This window comes from Panthera onca, chromosome E1 (assembly GCF_046562875.1).
Source record: "Panthera onca isolate mPanOnc1 chromosome E1, mPanOnc1 haplotype 2, whole genome shotgun sequence".
NCBI classification, from domain to species: domain Eukaryota; kingdom Metazoa; phylum Chordata; class Mammalia; order Carnivora; family Felidae; genus Panthera; species Panthera onca.
In genome coordinates this window covers 12,554,631-12,573,372 of record NC_138352.1, presented here as the reverse complement: position 1 = coordinate 12,573,372, position 18,742 = coordinate 12,554,631, and the positions used below count along the sequence as shown (strand labels likewise).

General features: G+C 50.8%; 1 protein-coding gene across 2 annotated transcripts; it reads right to left on the bottom strand.

Annotated features, from left to right (window-relative positions):
* Positions 1 to 441: 441 nt before the first annotated feature.
* Positions 442 to 18,665, bottom strand: AFMID (arylformamidase). 2 transcript variants are annotated; one of them, XM_060645251.3, is made up of 11 exons: positions 18,538 to 18,665; positions 16,828 to 16,918; positions 6,355 to 6,459; positions 6,223 to 6,271; positions 5,716 to 5,801; positions 5,548 to 5,620; positions 5,261 to 5,358; positions 4,886 to 4,964; positions 4,625 to 4,766; positions 4,331 to 4,435; positions 442 to 1,411 (listed from the first exon to the last, which is right to left on the bottom strand). In XM_060645251.3, the coding sequence occupies exons 1-11, from the start codon at positions 18,595 to 18,597 to the stop codon at positions 1,379 to 1,381; spliced, it is 921 nt and encodes a 306-aa protein (XP_060501234.3). In that variant the 5' UTR covers positions 18,598 to 18,665; the 3' UTR covers positions 442 to 1,378. The 2 variants fall into 2 exon arrangements, with proteins under 2 accessions (XP_060501234.3, XP_078294208.2); XM_078438082.2 differs by lacking the exon at positions 16,828 to 16,918 and having other exon boundaries at positions 6,355 to 6,463; positions 18,538 to 18,641.
* Positions 18,666 to 18,742: the final 77 nt, after the last annotated feature.

The window sequence follows — 18,742 nt, the reverse complement described above, 5'->3', positions numbered from 1 at the left end:
TGAGACAGAGACAGAGCATGAACGGGGGAGGGGCAGAGAGAGGGAGACACAGAATCTGAAACAGGCTCCAGGCTCTGAGCTGCCGGCACAGAGCCCGACGCGGGGCTCGAACTCACGAACCACGAGATAATGACCTTAGCCGAAGTCGGCCGCCTAACCGACTGAGCCACCCAGGCGCTCCTGTATCATTTAAAATTTTTTAAAATATTTATTTATTGTGTGTGAGAGAGAGCGAACAGGGGAAGGTCAGAGAGAAGGGGAGAGAGACACAATCCCAAGCAGGCTCCATCCTGTCAGCACAGAGCCCATCTCTGGACTTGAAATCACAAACCAGGAGATCATGACCTAAGCCGAAATTGAGTCAGATGCTCAACCGACTGAGGCACCCAGGTGCCCTGCCAGTTTTTAAATTTATTTAGTTTTAAATGTTTATTTTTGAGAGAGAGAGAATGAGCAGGGGAGGGGCAGAGAGAGAGGGAGACACAGGATCCGAAGCAGGCTCCAGGCTCTGAGCTGTCAGCACAGAGCCCCACGCGGGGCTCGAACTCACGACCTATGAGATCACGACCTGAGCCGGAGTCAGGCGCTTAACCGACCGAGCCACCCAGGCGTCCCTACCCCATTTTTAACAAGCCATGAAAATAGTTATCCAGTCCACAGTCTATTTAGTATAACTTTTATATTCAATTGTTTATAGTAATACAATCATTTATATTAGATGAGAGGAAGAAATTAAAATTTCCCATGGTCTCGCTTTGTTTACTGCTGTTACCCTGTGTATATCCCACTGGTCTTTTTTTCTAGATCTATAGATATCTGTGTATCGTATGTCACGTGCCCACATAGAGGTCTATGCATCCTTCTTAAGTGAAAACAGGATCATAGAGGTGGCGGACACATTTTTGTTGTCTTTTGCTTAGTTTAAGGCATTTTGCTTTGACAGGGCATAACCTAGGGGGCGCAATTCTTGACCTAGGTGTGGAGACAGCCTGGGTTTCCTGCCAGCAGCCGTGGGGTGTCCCGCAAGGAATTTGTTGCAAACGTTAAACGAAGTCCCACACTTTGTGACTCATTTCCTTTGACGATCTGGAATAATAAGTTCAAGTCACTCCTATAATGTCATTCTCGTGTGCCTGCGTCGTGGAAGCTTTTTGAATATTTTAGTGTTTCAGATTACATGCTACATTCAGCTTTCACATCTGAATCGATCTGATGTATCCAGACCAGCAAAAGGCCGTGGAGATTTTTAGTGGTGTTCAGAGAAAATGGAGGCGCTCCTGGGCGTGGGGAGAGGCCAGGTTGGCAGGAAGGGGAAGCCCGCGGGGTCTGGGGGGGGAGCTTCACCATCGGGGTGCCCGCTGGTGGGGGTCCAATGCTGTCAGGGCTCCTGGAGGATTGTTCTCAAAATCATCTGCAGCGATAAGAAAAGACACAAAAGCCTCAGGATTGGAGAGGCGCTTGCAAGGCTCTCTCAGGGGGAATCTGATGAAAGAAAGAAACAGGCTGCATTACTGATGATAGAAATGCCACTTAAAATGACAGCCCAGTCCCATCCTTCCTTTGAAGGGTTCGAAAGAAGCTCTCGACCATACGTAGATTTACCTCCAGCTCGACATGCGGTTTTGTACGACCCATGAGCTAAGAATGGCTTCACTCTTTTAAATGGTCGAGAAAAGACCGAAACAATATTATTTCACAACGTGTAAAAATTATGTAAGATTCAAGTGTCAGCATTCATAAATAAAGTTTTCATGTCACTCATGAGCATTTGTTTTCCCCCAGTTGAAAACCTAACACAGGGGCGCCTGGGTGGCTCAGTCGGTTAAGTGCCTGACTCTTGATTTCAGTTCAGGTCATGATCTCACGGTTCATGAGGTTCATGAGTTCGAGCCCCGCATGGGGCTCCACCCTGACGGGGTGGAGCCCGCTTGGGATTCTCTGTCTCCCAATCTCTCTGCCCCTCCCCCACTGGTGCTGTCTCAAAAAAAAAAAAATCAAAAACACATTTTTTTTAAGTAATACGTGCTCATGTTAGCAAATGTGGAATTGCATTTTTTTTTTTTACTGTTTATTTTTGAGAGAGAGACAGAGTGTGAGTGGGGGAGGGGCAGAGAGAGAAGGAGACAGAATCGGAAGCAGGTTCCAGGCTCCAAGCCGTCAGCAAAGAGCCTGACACAGGGCTGGAACTCATGAACCATGAGATCATGACCTGAGCTGAAGTCGGACGCTTCACCGACTGAGCCACCCAGGCGCCCCTGGAAATGAATTTTTTTTTTTTTTTGGAAATGAATTTTTAAAATGCACTGTGTGATACTACTGACAATTGAGTTTTTCGTATGCATACATATGCCTCCAAGGGTCTAGCTGCCTATGTATCATTGAATTGGGGATATACTGGATCAGTTTCTTGTGTTTTTGCTTTCACATCTGAATCAATTTGATGTATCCTCACTAATTTTCACAAACTGTGTTCCATTACCTGATTATGTCATAATGTAACCTCACTGGGACATTTAGGTTGTTTCCCAGTTTTGAATATTCATACAGTTGCAGGGGCTATCTCTGTGTATTTCTTTGATTATCCGGAAGAGAAATTCCAAGCTGCAGAATTACTGGGCTAGTGGGTTTGGATCCATATTGCCAGGCTGTGCGCCCCCCGGCAGAACTGGAGAGGACCCCCTCCACCATCTCTCCGGCAGTGCTGGGCATAATTATCATTAGAACATTTTCTCTTCCTTTTTTTCTATTTTTTAATTTTTTAGACATTTGTTTATTTATTTTGAGAGAGACAGAGACAGTGTGTTGGGGGTGGGGGCAGAGAGAGGGAGAGGGAGAGGGAGAGGGAGAGGGAGAGGGAGAGAGAGAGAGAGAGAGAGAGAGAGAGAGAATCCCAAGCAGGCTCTGTGCTGCCAGTACAGAGCCTGACATGGGGCTGAACCTATGAAACCACGAGATCATGACCTGAGCCAAAATCAAGAGTCGGGTGCTTAACTGACTGTACCCAGGCGCCCCTTATGAGAACATTTTCAATGACAGGTGGGAAAGGACTGTCATTTTAAGTGACATTTCTAATATCCCTGGTATAATCTTCCCCCCATGTTTATTGGCCATTTATATTTTTTCTTAAACCATCCCTTATTCTTTATCCATTTTTGCTATTTATGTCTGTTTCTAAATAGAAATTAAAACAGTTCTTATTGATTCGAAAGTACTCTTTATACAGTAAGAATATTAATTATGTAAGAATTAAACTGAATGCTATAGGGGTGCCTGGGTGGCTCAGTCAGTTAAGCATCCGACTTCGGCCCAGGTCATGATCTCAACAGTTCGTGGGTTCGAGCCCCGTGTCGGGCTCTGTGCTGACAGCTTGGAGCCTGGAACCTGCTTCGGATTCTGTGTCTCCCTCTCTCCCTGCCCCGCCCCTGCTCTGTGTGTGTGTGTCTCTCTCTCTCGTTCAAAAATAAATATTTTTTAAAAATTAAAAAAAAAAACACTGAATGCTATCAAAGCCTTACTGAGGTGGCAGCTGATTAAAATTGAAGTTCTGAAGAACCACTTTCCCGTTGGGGGTGGGGGGGCGCGGAGAAAAAGAAAAAGAAGAGAAGAGAAGTGGCAACTCTGTATCTGCCAGGCCTGCGGCAAATACTCTCCCCAGCTTATTCTTTGACTTGTAAAAGAATTCTCCACGTTAAAATTGTAATGTTTGATTTTCAAAAGGATTCTCCACGTTTAAGTTGTAATCAACATTTCTGAACCAAATCCGCCCATCTTGTCCTGTATGGAGTTGGCTCTGCCTTATGCTTAACACAGGCTAACACTTTCCTTGGCCCAGATCAATGCCTCTCCGCCTCGGCACCAAGCCCCGTGCAACTCCCACCTGTGTGCCCAGGCAGAGTCTGGGGCTCTTTCATTTTTTTTTTTTTTTTTTTTTTTTATTTATTTTTGGGACAGAGAGAGACAGAGCATGAACGGGGGAGGGGCAGAGAGAGAGGGAGACACAGAATCGGAAACAGGCTCCAGGCTCCGAGCCATCAGCCCAGAGCCTGACGCGGGGCTCGAACTCACGGACCGCGAGATCGTGACCTGGCTGAAGTCGGACGCTTAACCGACTGCGCCACCCAGGCGCCCCTGGGGCTCTTTCAAAGAGAGGTGAAGTCTAGGAAGCCGGGGGGGGGGGGGGGGGGGACTCAAGTCCTACCATAGGGTCCCCAGCCTCCCAGAGGCCAAGGAACTAATGAAGTGACTCCTCTGTGCTCCCCACCTACCCTCCTGTCTGTATGTCCTGCTAAGGCAGGACCCATGCCCTCCACAGTGAAGGGATGTGCCCCACCTGGGTGAGCACGTAGTCGTCCTGGGTTAGCTTCCAGATGATTTCAAAGTGATCCACATCGTGGAGTTCTTCAAACGAGGCGTTCCATCCTCCTCTGCACAGTGTCTGGGTAGAGAAAAGGGCCAAGCAGGAGCGTGAGGCAGCAGGGCCCTGCCTGACCCGGAGCAGGTGCTCGCTCGGTATTTGTTGAATAAATGGCTGATGGTCTTGGGGTCCCTTTGGGTGAAATAAAGGGGAAGGTAATGACAGCGCATGACCCTCAACCTCTGGCCAGAAGCGGAGTGCTGAGGGTACCTGATAAAATTCCCTGGACTGTCGGGAGAATTCGGGGGAGTCGTGTTTGCCCACGATCACCAGCACGTGGCAGGCGGGATCCACGGGCTGCGTCAGGGCCGCCTCCAGGAGCTGCTGTGGACCATTCCTCCGAGCATCCTCCCTGATGCGGGGGTCGGGGGAGGGCAGGCATGGGTCAGGACGGAGAAAAGCCCGCGCGTCACCCCTGGCCCGCCTGGTAGGTTCAAGCTCAGCTGGGGAAGGAGGGGGCAAGTGACTCACAGGGTCATGAGGAGAGGGCCGTTCTGAGAGGTGAACACGATGGGCTCTAGGTCATAGATCCCACTTACCAGGAAAAAGCCTGTAAAGGTGAAGAGCCGTCAGAGGGCCAGGCTCTAGGCGGGGCCAACACCCCACCCATACCAGGCTTCCTGTAGGCACCCAGTGGGGCAATATGGGGCCAGCCCAGCGTCCAGGCCCAAAGGGGCGAGACCAGGGTAGGGGTAGAGAAGAAGCAAAGACGAGCCCATGTCACAGGGCTCCAAGCCCCCAGCTCAAGCACGTCATGGCTGTTGGGATTTTGTGCAGCTGGTGCGGCCCTCGGGCCCATCTGGGGAGGGAGAAGGCTGCCCGGCCAGCCCGCAGTCCCAGGGAAACCTCTGAGGTTGGGTGCGACTGCATGCTTGGTCCAGTCGGCCAGGAGCATCATGGCGGCCAGGTGGGCCCCAGCTGAGTGTCCGCACAGGTAAATCCCCCTGGGTTGGGTCAGAGGAGAGAGAGCTGGATTTGCATTCGGTGGCCCGAGTGCATCAGGTCGGTATCGAGGAGTCCCGGTTTGCCTTCTGCTCCACAGGCCAGAGGGAGCAGCTGGGCTGCATCCCGGGGGCTGAATCCACGGTCCTCCCACATCGTCTGGCCAAAGGGAAATCTGCAGTGATACCTACTCGTTGCGTGGATACTGCTTCTGGATATACACGATGCTCCGGGTCGCTTGGTGTACCATCTGGTCCAGGGTACCTGCACAGAGAACACGAGTCGGGGCAGGATCCGTCAGGGGCTCTCTCCCCTCCAAAGCCCACCAGGCTTCAAACCGGTGAGACCGTCGTCCTTACCTTTGGGGGCTATGTCATAAGCCACTATCACCACGGCCACTCCCTGTGCGGTCAGTGGGTTGACCATGAAGGCTGATGTATCTTTACTGCAGAAAGAGAGACGGAGGTGTAGTTAAGGATCCCGAGGTGAGATCATCCCTGATTCAGGGTGGGCATAAATCCCATGACTGGTGACACTATAAGAGAAGGGCAGGGGATGATCTGAGACACGGACGCAGAGGAGGCCCCGTGAGGATGGACGCAGAGACGGGGGTGATGCGGCCACAGCCAACGAAAACCCAGAGCCCCCAGCCGCTGGAAGACACAGGAGTGGGTTCTCCCCCCCGGCGCCTCTGGAGGGAGCAGGGCCCTGCCCACACCTTTATCTCAGACTTCTGGCCTCCGGAGCTGTGAGAGAACACACTGCTGTGGTCAGACACGGAGTTTGAAGCAGCAGCTCGCTCGATCTCCTACACCAGGGAAGGGCGGATGTCCCTTTCTCCCTGTTCATCCAAGCTCCCGACTCACCTTCCGCTCTGCCAGTACCCGCCATGGAAGAACACACAGAAAGGCGAGGCTGTAAGACAGACACAGGGCGTGGGGGGCTGAGCCGGGTGCCCAGCTGAGCCCTGCTGCGGGACCACCCGCCCATTCGCCTACCTTCAGACACTTGCTCGGGAAAGTAGATGTCCAGGTTCTCCCCCTCACCGTCTCCGTAGGGGACATGCAGCAGGTTCCTCCTGGTGGCTCGGGCCCTCTTAGTAGCTGTCTCGAGAAGTGGACGGGTCACTATTAGCACGACCTGCTGACCTGCAGCAGTTTTCCATTTTACCGAAGGTAGAAACCTTTCTGCTGAAAGCCCCTTTGGGTCGGCCGATCAGCCCCACTTTTCAGAACTCCGTGAAAGATGCCCCTCCCCCCCCCCAAGTCCTCATGATCAACTGTGCCGGGTTCTGGAGCCTCCCCTGGGGGTGTAGTTGCAAAGAGACCAGACTGTCCCACCCAAGTGCGACCAATACTATGTGCTGACATCTGTCTGTAAGTGAGCTGTGGTTCTGAAGGTCACCTTTTACCACCACTTTCTTACGCGCTCGCTTCGTGCGTTGTACTCCGTTTCACGCTCCAGGAAGTATAAACTTTTCCAAGTCTTTGGAAAATCAATCTTCCAGGGAAGCAAGATATAAACTCACTTCAAATAAATAACGATACGTATCAAAGCCCGAGAAGATCATACTCCTTGATGCATGAGTCCTTATGCACGTAATTTTTATAAGGAAATAATCAGAAACATTCCCAAGGACTTGTTTTAAAGATGCCCACAGTAATGCTATGTGTAACGGCAAAACACTGCCTGTAACAGAAGGCTGCTTAAATACAGTACGGTATATCCCCTTTCTCTGCGTTATCGTGCAGCCCGGCATTCATCATCCTTGATATATTTTTTACCTTGTTTACTGTCTGTTGCCCTCACTGTCAAGGGCTTGGCTTTGCCCACCTCTGGACACCCAGGATCTGATACGTAGTAAACAATTCAAAGAAAGTTGTGTGGAAAAGAAAGAGAAAAGTGTGTGATAAATAAATATTTCAATAAGCAGTGCTGGGTCAAATGAATATCCAAATGAAAACAAAATAGTTTGTTAGGGCACCTGGGTGTCTCAGTCGGTTAAGCGTCCAACTTCGGCCCAGGTCATAATCTTGACGTTTGTGAGCTCAAGCCCTGCATTGGGCTGTCTGCTGTCAGCACAGAGCCTGCTTCGGATCCTCTGTCCCCCCCTCTCTCTGCCCTTCCCCTGCTGTGCTCTCTCTTTCTCTCTCTCTCTCTCAAAAATAAACGTTAAAAAAAAAAAGTTTCTTGATCCTTACCTCACACCACATCAGATCAGTTCCTGAAGGACTATCCAAACATGAAAGAGAAGGCAACAAAGCTCTCGGAAAAGAAAACAGGAGATCTTCATGATCTTGGGATAGACAAAGATTGCATAAATAGGACCCAACATGTACTAATCAAAAAGGAGGGGTGCCTGGCTGTCTCAGTCAGTAGAGCATGTGACTCTGGATCTCGGGGTTGTGAGTTTGAGCCCCATGTTGGGTGTGGAGATTAATTGCAAAACAGTTTACATAAATACAATAGAGCCTGATCAGTGTGATCTTTCTGATACTGAACATTGGGGCAGTGAGACATGAACTTGGGATCCGTGTCCCTGGAGGTGCCCAGGTCCCCAACCTTGGGGTCCATAGAGGCGGGCCCAAAAGGAAACCAGGGCACCTCTTGGCTGGATGATTCTGCAACTCTAGAAGGGACAAACCCAGTAGGAAAAGATAGTTTGTATAAAGTATGTTTAGGCCTAAACTCACTGGTAAAATAGGCCGTCTCCATTCAGAGAGACCGCTCAAGGCCAACAGAAACAAAAATGATGGGAGATGCCAAGTTTCCCCCCATGCCAAAACCAGAGACGAGGCTGCCTTTGCAGAACAGGCCAAGTGGCTGTAAAACCAGTTTTGCTGTTAGACCTTGTCTACTGACGCCCCTGTCCTGAGAGTGAAAGGACGAGACAAGGCTTCTTAGAGGAGAGAGATGTGGCTTGCTGTGTGTCCCTGCTCCCTCTCTGGTGCTGGGCAGCGGCAGGGGGAGACTTCCCATCTCCCAAAGCGACCAGCTGCTCAGAGAGCCTGATGTGTGACTCCTGCAAGTGTCTAACGAACGGAACAAAACAGGCTCCCCCTGTGCCGGCCACACTGGACACAGCTCACTCTGAAGGACTTGCTTAACGGAATGGATCTATTATTAATTAGATAATTTTTTTAATGTTTATTTATTTCTGAGGGAGAGAGAGTGTGTGAGCAGGGGGAGGAGCAGAGAGGGAGACACAGAATCCGAAGCAGGCTCCAGGCCCCGAGCTGTCAGCCCAGAGCCCGACGCAGGGCTCGAACTCACGAACCGCGAGATCATGACCTGAGCGGCAAAGTTGGACGCTCAATCGACTGAGCCACCCAGGCGCCCCTGTCGTTAATTTTTCTTATGGAGACACAATATGTTTGTATGGTTCACACACACACACACACACACACACACACACACAGGGCTTCCTACGGGTCCCTGGGTGGCTCAGCCAGTTAAGCATCCAACTCTTGATTTCAGCTCAGGTCATGATCTCATGGTTCTGAGATTGAACTCCATGTCTGCCCTGACAACGCAGAGTCTGTCTGGGATTCTCTTTCTCTCCCTCTCTCTCTGCCCCTCCCCCGCCTCTCCCAATAAATACACGTTAAAAAAAAAAAAAAAAAAAAGGCTTTCCAGTGAGATGTTCCCTCACCGCCTCTCACCTGCCTGCTTTCCCGGCCCCTTGCCCAGGTGACCTCCGTTACTAACACGGATATAGACCCTCTCAACCTTTCGTCCAAAGGGCAGCATATAAAATACGTGTCTGCCCTGCCCACTTCGCGTAGTGTTTCTTGGAGAGTTTTCCCCATCTGTACACAGCTTCCTTGTTCTTCCCTTCTTTATAGACCTTCCTCCGCTCTTATATTCCATCTGAGGGTTGCATGCTACCCAGTCATGCCAGTTGCGCAGGCCCAACAAACCACATCCCATCATCAGGAAATCCTCTCCGTGTGTCTCCTCCCGCCTCCCCTGCGACTACCTTGTTGGATGTCCCTCCCCTTCTCCGCTGGAAGCAACGGGCGGCCCTCACTGCTTGCCTACTTCTTCCGCCAAATGCCCTCCGGCCACAGGTGTGAGCCAGTCCTGGGCGCACCTTTCCCTCTCAGGTTCAAGTCCATCCGGGGCTCCTGTGCGAGTTGCCTCCCACTGCTGTGACCAAATACCTCAGGGTGCGGAGGCTTAACCTACATTTACTTTTCACAGTTCTGGGTCCCGGAAGGCCTAGATCCAGGCGCCAAAGGGGCTTGTGTCTGGGGACGGCCCTCCCCTTGGGTGGCAGGTGGCCACCTCCTCACTGGGTGCATACACGCCTCTTCTGGGTGGGGCTGTGGGGCTCTTGGCGTCTCTAGGGAGGCAAGCCCTCGGGTGTCTCTTCTAAGAATCCAGCCAGGTCAGGACCCCACGCTTATGACCTCAATTTACCTAATCACTCCAAATACAGCCACCCTAAGGGTTAAGGCTTCAGCATGTGAATCTGGGGAGGGCACAAAGATTCAGTCCGCAGCATCTGGCACACCACCCCCAAAAGCCCTGGGGCTCTACAAAATCAACCCTGCCCAGCACACCTTCCTCTAGGGGTCGACCCTGGCCACCCTAACACCCCCCGCCCAGCACCCGCCTCGCCTGCTCCATACTGCCAGAGCGCTTGTCCCTTCTAACGGACTACGGCATTTACTTTGTCCTCTTCCCCTGCCCCGTTAAGAGTCACGACCAGGGCACCTGGGTGGCTCCGTCAGTGAAGCGTCTCACTTCGACCCAGGTCATGATCTCTCGATTCACGAGTTAGAGCTGACGGCTCAGAGCCTGGTGCCTCCTTCCGATTCTGTGTCTCCCTCGCTCTCTGCCCCTCCCCCACTTGCACTCCATCTCTGTCTCTCCAAAAAAAAAAAAAAAAATATCACAGTGAAAGACAGCAGAGAATACAGGCAACACCACTGTGATAACGTGGAAAGTGACAGACGGTGACTCCACTTCTCATGATGAGCACAGAGTCATGTAGAGAACTGTTGAATCATTGCGTTATACAACTGAAATTAATATACCTTGTAAGTCGACTGTATTTCAATAATACGGTAAGAAGGGGGGCACCAGGGGGGCACAGTCGGTTAAGCCTCCGACTCTTGATCTCAGCTCAGGTCATGATCTCACAACTTGTGGGGCATTCACTTTTGAATGCCCCCCTCTCTGTAAAGAGAGCTTTCATACTCCTCTTGCTTTCTGATCTTATACTCTAGTAAACCTTTGCCTGCTGCTCAAAAAAAAAAAACAAAAAAACAAAAAAAACAACTCTCACAATTTGTGAGTGTGAGCCCTGCACCAGGCTCTGCGCTGATGGCCAGGAGCCGGTTTGGGATTCTGTCTCTCCTCTCTGCCCCTCCCCTGCTTGTGCATACGAGCACGAGCTTTCTCTCTCTTCCAAAATAAATAAATAAAAGTTAAAAAAAATTATTAATTAATTAATTTATTTTTTTAACGTTTATTTATTTTTGAGACAGAGAGAGACAGAGCATGAACAGGGGAGGGGCAGAGAGAGAGGGAGACACAGAATCTGAAACAGGCTCCAGGCTCTGAGCTGTCAGCACAGAGCCCGACGCGAGGCTCGAACTCACAGACCGTGAGATCATGACCTGAGCCGAAGTCGGACGCTTAACCGACCGAGCCACCCAGGCGCCCCCAAAAAATTTATTTTTAAATAATAAAATAAGAAGAAAGAGAAAAAGATTCACATTGATGCACGGGCAGGGGTTTGTGTGTTTTGCTCACTGATGTATTCCGTGCACAAAATGAGTGACCAGTACATGTCAGGCACCCAGTAAATATTCATTGAACGGATCGGCACGTGAGGAAGGAGTCCTCTGCTGGAGGCATTTGGGCTGGGTTAGCACAAGTAACCCTGCCGTGATCAGCCCCACGCACACGTCACCACTGTGTGTGGGGGTCTGAAGGAAGCACTCTCAGCAGTGGAATTTCTGCATTAGGAGGTCTATTCATTTCTCATTTTTTTAAAAAAGTTTATTTATTTATTTGAGAGAGCACGCAAGCGAGCAGGGGAGGAGCAGAGACAATCCCAAGCAAGTTCTGCGTTGTCAGCACAGAGGCTGACGTGGGGCTCGATCTCATGAACTGTGAAATCATGACCTGAGCTGAAACCGAGAGTTAGAGGCTTAACCGACTGAGCCACCCAGGCGCCCCTTCTCAAGAGTTCTTAAAGTACACACGGACCAGCCAGATTCATTTTGTGCCAGAACTAAGAAAAGACTATGAAATTTATGTTCTGAGTTGAAGAGTGATTCAAACCACACAGCTGTAGATATGCACTATCATGGACGTGTCTCCCTCAGCTATTAAAAAGCTCAGCTGACCCTGAGAAAGAGAGGAACTGTTTCTCTCCAGGAGTGGACCCCGCGGCTGGTGACGGGCAGCTGGGTGCAGGGGCAGAGAACGAGGTGACTCACAGCCTCCCCACCGAGGGTGAACACCACCAGCCCTCCAGTCTCCGGACCCCAGGGCAGGAACACGGGAGGACGTCAATGAATAGACCTCATTAAAACGTCCTCTGTTTGATACTGAAGAAACTGAGTTTCTATTATTTGCAACTGAAAGTATCCAAACTCTTACAGACAGAAACCCCAGGCCCAGGGACCCATCCAGAGCACATGTCAGGGGAATTAGAGGAAGGGGAGACCAGAGTCCTTAGGGACTTATGCAAGATACAGCAGGGGGACCACACGGTCCCAGAAAGGCTGAAGACCTTATTCCACCAGGCTGTGGCAGCACTTTAAAAAAATGGCAGGGTCCCATCAGTCATCCTCTGGTTAACGATGGGTGGTGGAATTATTGATGATTTTATTTTGTAAATCTATTCGAGTAAGCATATGCTCCTTTCCTAATAAGAAAACAACGGTTACCTAAAAATAGCCAAGGTGGCACAGAGCAGGGCTGCTTGGTCTGCGATCTGGGGACACTGGGAGCCCTACCCTGTTTGCTACCGGTCTATGCTGAGCTGAATACACAAAGTGAAAGTAAGCATTTGGAATGTACGCAATTGTGTCGAACGGCTTTGTCTACTGGACTTAGTAATAAGAAATCAAGAGCTTTCAAACGAAAACGTGTACACGGATGGTTCACAGCAGCCCTATTCACAGTTGTCAAAAGGCGGACAGCCCAAATGTCTGTCAGTGAATAAACATGACGTGGTAGGTCCATACGATGAAGGCGTGAAGTAGTGATCGGCATTATATACCGTGGATGGAGCTCCAGAACATTATGCCAAGAAGCCAGCCACAAAAGGCCACACATACATGTAGGATTCCATTCCGACCGGGTGTCCAGAATAGGTAAATCCATAGACAGCGACGGCGAGGGGGGGAAATGGGGAGTGACTGATGGTAGGGCTCCTTCTGAGGCAACGAAAATGATATTTGGAACAAGGTACTGATGATGGCTGCACAAATCTTGAAGGTTCTAAACGCTACCGAATTGTACGCTTTAAAATGGTTAGAATGGCCAATTTTATATGTACTGTAGCACAGTCCGACAAAATTGGGGCTTGTATCTTTTGTGCCTTTGTTTTTCTCCTTTCACTTTTCCGGTGGAGAGGGAAAAGCCCAAGCGGGGAGCCTGCGAAGGTAGTGGGGTGGGGATCCCTGGTAGAGGCTGGCGGACAGGAGGCTCCACCCACGTCACTGGTGATTGGTTCTCCTGGAGAGGGGCGTGGACTAGGACCTGCCGGAAGCTAGCAGAGGTAGGGTGCCCAGAAGGCAGTTCAGTATCTGCCTATCTACCAACCTACCCACCTATCTACCTTATTCATCCATCCATCTATCCATCCATGTATCCCTCCCTCATTTCGTGTACAATGTATTGGTACTAAGAGGTGGGGAATAAGCTTAGGAATTCCCTGAGCCTGCACTGATGGGTTAACAAGGCATAAAGAATTGCAAAGCCATAGGATGCTCACACCCAAGTCTGGGTAAACAAGATGAGGTAAATAAATAGAGAGAGGGTGGGGCAAAGGCCCCAATACAAAGGTATATGCGGTAAATAAGATTAGGTATTCAGGGCGGACCCCCCAATTTAGTACTATAGCAGAAAGCTGCTTTCACAGGAAGGAAGAACCAAGTTAGGTAAACAGGTAAATAGGGCCATAGATCTCTGTGCGGTGAAGTGGCCCAGAGAGGAGCTAATTATCAAAAGAAAGGTGCCTTGCTGATCCTGAGGTAGCACACTCGGTCCGTCTTATCCCCTAGGCTACCTAAGACAAACAGACATGGCGCCTCCTGTCTGCCGTTAACAACCATCTGCCCGGCGCCAGGATTTTGTTTTATATTGGCCGAAACCCCTAACACCGTATATCTTCAAACCCCCCTTTCCCTCACGCCCATGAGTTAATGTTCACAGATTTATTGTCTCTTTGTGCACCCCCATCACCATGTTTGTAAGCCTTCTGATCCCAATAAAAACAGAGCAAGGACCCTGAATCGGGGCTCTTGTCTTCTCTTGGGCATTAGCCGTCTCTCGGATTTTAATCCTGCGTCCCACTTTCTTGGTGGACAAGAAAGAACTCTAGACCCAGAGTCTGCGACACTGAGTCTCGGTAAAACAAGTCTAAAACTACTGAGAGAGGAAATAGTTCTGAAAACCTGTCCTGCCAGCTCGCCTCTGCTTTCTGCCCCTGCTCACCGAGCAGTCCCCTGGCCTGAGGGAGGCCAGGTCTTTGTGGCAGATAAAGGTGGTCTGTCTACTTGTTAGAAAAGAACACCGCCCCCCTGCCAGTTAATAGGTTGATGGCTATGAGGATGAATACAAATCAAAGTATGAGAGAAAGAGAGAGAGAAAAAAAAAATTAAGTCTCCCTGGTGCAGAAAAGGAAAAGAGAGCCTCCTCCTTCCCTTTTCTTAGAGCAGTTATTTTGTGAAACTCTTTATGAATCTTTCCTCTCCCCTTTGAAGTGTATGTAAATATTTTGAAGAGCTAAATGAGTCTCTTGCCAGTTTTCCAACCTCGGAATGTTTTCCTCCAGGACCTGGGGCGTCATCACTTTGAAATGTAATCATCAAGATACAGTGCCCCTACCCCCAGATTCTGCGGTCAGACAGGAGCCTACCTTCTACAGGTGCCCGGCTCCAAGTTACAAAAGTACTTTGTTGGGAAGGCTTCTTTTTCCTCTGGAGAAAGGCAATTGGCAAGCACAGATGGCCACCCTCATTACCAGGTGGACTTAGGAAGATCTAGGAGGACAAGTGGCACTGTGAGGCCACCTGCTTCAGCACAGGTATCATTTCTCTTGAGAACAGGTATGCAGTGGGGGTGTATCTGCCTGCCTGCATAAAAGGGTGAGGTTTCTGGGGTGCCTGCCTGGCTCAGTAGGGAGGGCGTGCAACTCTCCATCTCTGGGTCGTGAGTTCGAGCCCCACGTTGGGTGTCGAGATGACTTAAATGCATAAACAAATAAAAGCTTTTTTTTTTTTTTTTTTAAAAAAAGGGTGAGGTTTCTTTCTGGTTTCACAGTCTCTTTAGCAGCTTGCCTGTGGTGCACATCACAGTTCGGTTTAACCCTTATTCAATAAAAACTCATTTTCTTTCTCTCTGTCCTTTGTGGAGAGGCTTTCTGGCTCAGCAGGAATCTATTTCTCATCACTTGCCCTTCCTGTGCCTTTGCCGCCCCCCGTGAGCTTGCATGGGAGGAGGCAATCCCGGAGACGGCAGGCAGCACCGAGGAGGTCTGGGGAGCACCTCCAGGAGAGGCCGACTATTGCACACTCAACGGACACTGCCCGACCCACCTCACCCCATCAGGCTGCCCCGCTCCTTTCTGGAAGCTCGGCTCCGGGAGGTGGCTACCGTCACGAGCTGCGTGACTTGGCTAAGTTATTTAACCTCATCGAGCAGGGGTGAGGCCCTTGCTCTGGGCACAGCATGGGGGCGTCAGCACCAAAACTTCAGTCATGAAGTTCGTTGTGGGCTGAAGGTCTGTGTCCCCCAGCGCTCATATGTTGAAGCACTGCCCCGTAACGTGATGGTATGACAGGTGGTAACTTTGGAAGGTAGTTGGGTTTCGATGGGGTGAAGCGCTATGGTAGGATTAGAGGCCTTATAAAAAGAGGAAGAAGGGGACGCCTGGGTGGCTCAGTCGGTGAAGCATCTGACTTCGGTTCAGGTCACCATCTCGCGGTTCGTGAGTTGAAGCCCGGCGTTGGGCTCTGTGCTGACAGCTCAGAGCCTGGAGCCTGCTTCGGATGCTGTCTCTCTCTCCCTCTCTGCCATTCCTCCTACTCACGCTCTGTCTCTCTCTCTCCCTCTCTTTCTCTCACAAATAAACATTAAAAAAGAAATTAAAAAAAAATAAGAAGAAAGAGGGGGCACCTGGGTGGCTCAGTCGGTTAAGGGCTCAGGTCAGGATCTCAGGGTTCGTGGGTTCGAGCCCCACATCGGGTTCTGTCTGTGCTGACAGTGCAGAGCCTGCTGGGGATTCTCTCTCTCTCTCTCTCTCTGCCCCTCCCCTGCTCGTGCGTGCATGCTCTTTCTCTCTCTCTCAAAATAAATAAACTTAAAAAACTTTTAAAAGGAGAGGAAGACAGACCAGAGCTCTCACTGTCTCTCTGCCATGTGAGGACAGCATGGAAAAAGCAGCTGTCTGCAAGCCGGGAGAACTCTCATCAGGGAACCAAACTGGCCAGCACCTCGCTCTTGGGCCTTCTTAGCCCCCAGAACTGTGAGAAACAGATTCCTATCATTTAAGCCACCCGTTCTATGGCATTTTGCAATGGCAGCCCAAGCTGACCAATATAAAGATAAATAGTATTTAAATGCAATATATATATATATATATAAATCAAAATTAATAATTAATGCTAAATGTCCATGGCCAACAAAATGTCAACATTTTATTTTGTTCTACTTTTTAAATTAAAAAAAAATTTTTTTAACGTTTATTTATTATTGAGAGACAGTGAGACACAGAGCTTGAGCAGGGGAGGGGTAGAGAGAGGGGGAGACACAGGATCGGAAGTAGGCTTCAAGCTCCGAGCTGTCGGCACAGAGCCCGACGCGGGGCTCGAACTCATGAACCGCGAGATGGTGACCTGAGCCGAAGTCGGACGCCCAACCGACTGAGCCACCCAGGAGCCCTTTTTGCTTTTTATAAATATCAACAACATTCCAGGTTCAGCCAAGTGGGAGGCCTGCCTTTTTCTCACCCTACTTCCTGGTGCCCCTGTAGCATGTGGCCTTACTGGTCTGGGCACTGTCAGCCGAGCAGGAGAGGAGGTGGAACACAGCCTATTGGGCCTTTCCTGCCTCCAGCTGACCTGTGGCGAGGGCTCCTGGATGCCTGGCCCTGAGCCAAAGAGGCTTGCATGGTACCTGGACTTTGGGAACTGTCCCGAGAGCCTCCTCCTGCCCCCAGCATTCTGAACCACTGCCATATGCTAGAGTCCACCCACAGCATCCAAGGGGAGGGCCCCCAGTACCCTCATCCCCTATCTGTGAGTAGGTCCTCAGGGCCTCCTCGGCTCCCAGTCGGATGACCCATCTGCTGGGGCTGTACTGATTCTCCAGCTCCTATGGAACACAGAAGTTTCCGTAAGACCTTTGTTCTCCACACAACGTGCCCCCACCCCTCCGAATGCCTGCCTTGAGAAGCCCCCTCCCCAATATCTCAGGCTCTTTAGAGGCCCTCAGCTTCCTTCAAGCCCCTGGTATCCCACTTTCCACTCTCCCCCGACACCAATTAATTAGGTATTTCAGATACAACATCACAGGGGCTCTCAGATTCACGGTCTAGAGCTATGGCCATGCTTTTAACTAGTGGCCAGCCTTAAAGGGGAGATAAGGTCCTATAAAATGTGTTCTGGTTAATGCCACCATGGGCACCACTCCTACTGCAAGAGGCCAGGTTGCTGGGGTGGTCACCGCAGAGAAAGTGTGGCAGAGCTTATCTCTGAGAGGCCACGGTTCTGACTGCAGGAGGGCCCAGAGCAAAGGTACAGGGCTCAGGAGGGGGGAATCAAAGGTCGGTCTGGAGATAGTGATAGGCCAGACTGCTGAATCACAGAGGTGAGGCTGGGCAGCTGGGACCGGAAGACGGAGGGTCTCACATATCAGGCTAAGATGTTCAGACTTCATGTAGAAAGTAACAAGAACCAGGTTTTGGAGAAAAAGTTCAAAGGCAAGGAGAAAGAGTGAAGCCCCAAATGGGAAACTGGAAGACAGGGTAGCTTCACAGAAGGATCTGGGGCTCTGGAGTCAGATGGGTTGAGGGCCATCCATGCTCTGTCACTTACAGGCTGTTTTTACCCTGGGCAACTTACAGTCTCTGAGTCTCAGTTCCCACATCTATATAACGGGCAAAATAGCAGCCTCACAAGGTGAAAGGTCATAAGGCACGTAAATGAAGTAAAACCAGCCATTCAAATGCGGGTTACTGCCTCCTCGAGCTGAACGAGGTTGCTGGCCAGGGTTCTTTAGATCTGTACAATCTGTGCCTGTCAGACGTTCACAGCCATCCCTGGCACACACGGTGACTGCTGTCACCGTCTTCACTGTTCTTAAGTATGCTAATGATAATGCAACGGGTTTCTGAGAGTCCTCTGATATTGTAGGCAAGTGTGTGGGGGACAGAGACACAGAGACAGAGAATGGGATTTCTTGGGGGGTTAGTGTCCATAACTTAACCAGCTTCTCAGATGTATCAGTGGCCAGAATAAAAAAAAAAAAAAAAACCGAAAAAAACTAACAAAACCCCCAAAACAAACCAACCACTGCCTGACATGCGGGGGAAACTGGTTAGGAAGTTACAGTTGAATGATCACAACACATGCTTTGCCGGTGTGGTTTCCAGCCCTCACAACCACCCTGCAGTAAACACCTGCAGCCTTCCTGCCTTCCTGCATCCAGCATCCTGCGACCTGCCTGCACGGTGAGACCCTGCGCTTGAGGTCGGCAGCGTGGCCCCCTGGATGGCTATCGGCACAGCTTCGGTCTTCTCTGCCCTTAAAAGGCTGCCTGTGGCCAGAAGCAAACCAGACCGGGGCGCCAAAGCTTTCGGAGCAGGCACGCCCGGCGCTCGCCGGCGCGCTCGGGGGTGGTGGGTCAACGGGCTCCGAAGCTCCGTTCTTGGAACTGCATCCAATCTCCGCGCTGCCCAGCTCAGCCCCAGCCGCCGCCTGCAACCCGCCTACCTCCTTAGACAGCTTCTTCCAGGGAGCCTCGGCCCGGCGACCCCGCTCGGGAACCTCCATCCCGCCGCTACCGCGAGACGGTGCTCCCCGCCTGCTTTTTCTACGCGGGGAGGCGGGGCGGGGCGGGGCCTGCCGTCCTGGTGACGTCAGCCCGCCGGGTCCTCGGCGCTGCCCACTAGGGGCGGGCTGCGGTCAAACCTCCCGC

Coding starts and splice junctions, on each gene's coding strand:
- AFMID (XM_060645251.3), bottom strand. CDS start 18,597: ATGGAGGTTCCCGAGCGGGGTCGCCGGGCCGAGGCTCCCTGGAAGAAG. Junction 6,460..16,827: donor CTCACAGATAGGGGATGAGG/GTACTGGGGGCC, acceptor TTCTCGAGACAG/CTACTAAGAGGGCCCGAGCC. Junction 5,802..6,222: donor GGGTACTGGCAGAGCGGAAG/GTGAGTCGGGAG, acceptor CTCTTTCTGCAG/TAAAGATACATCAGCCTTCA.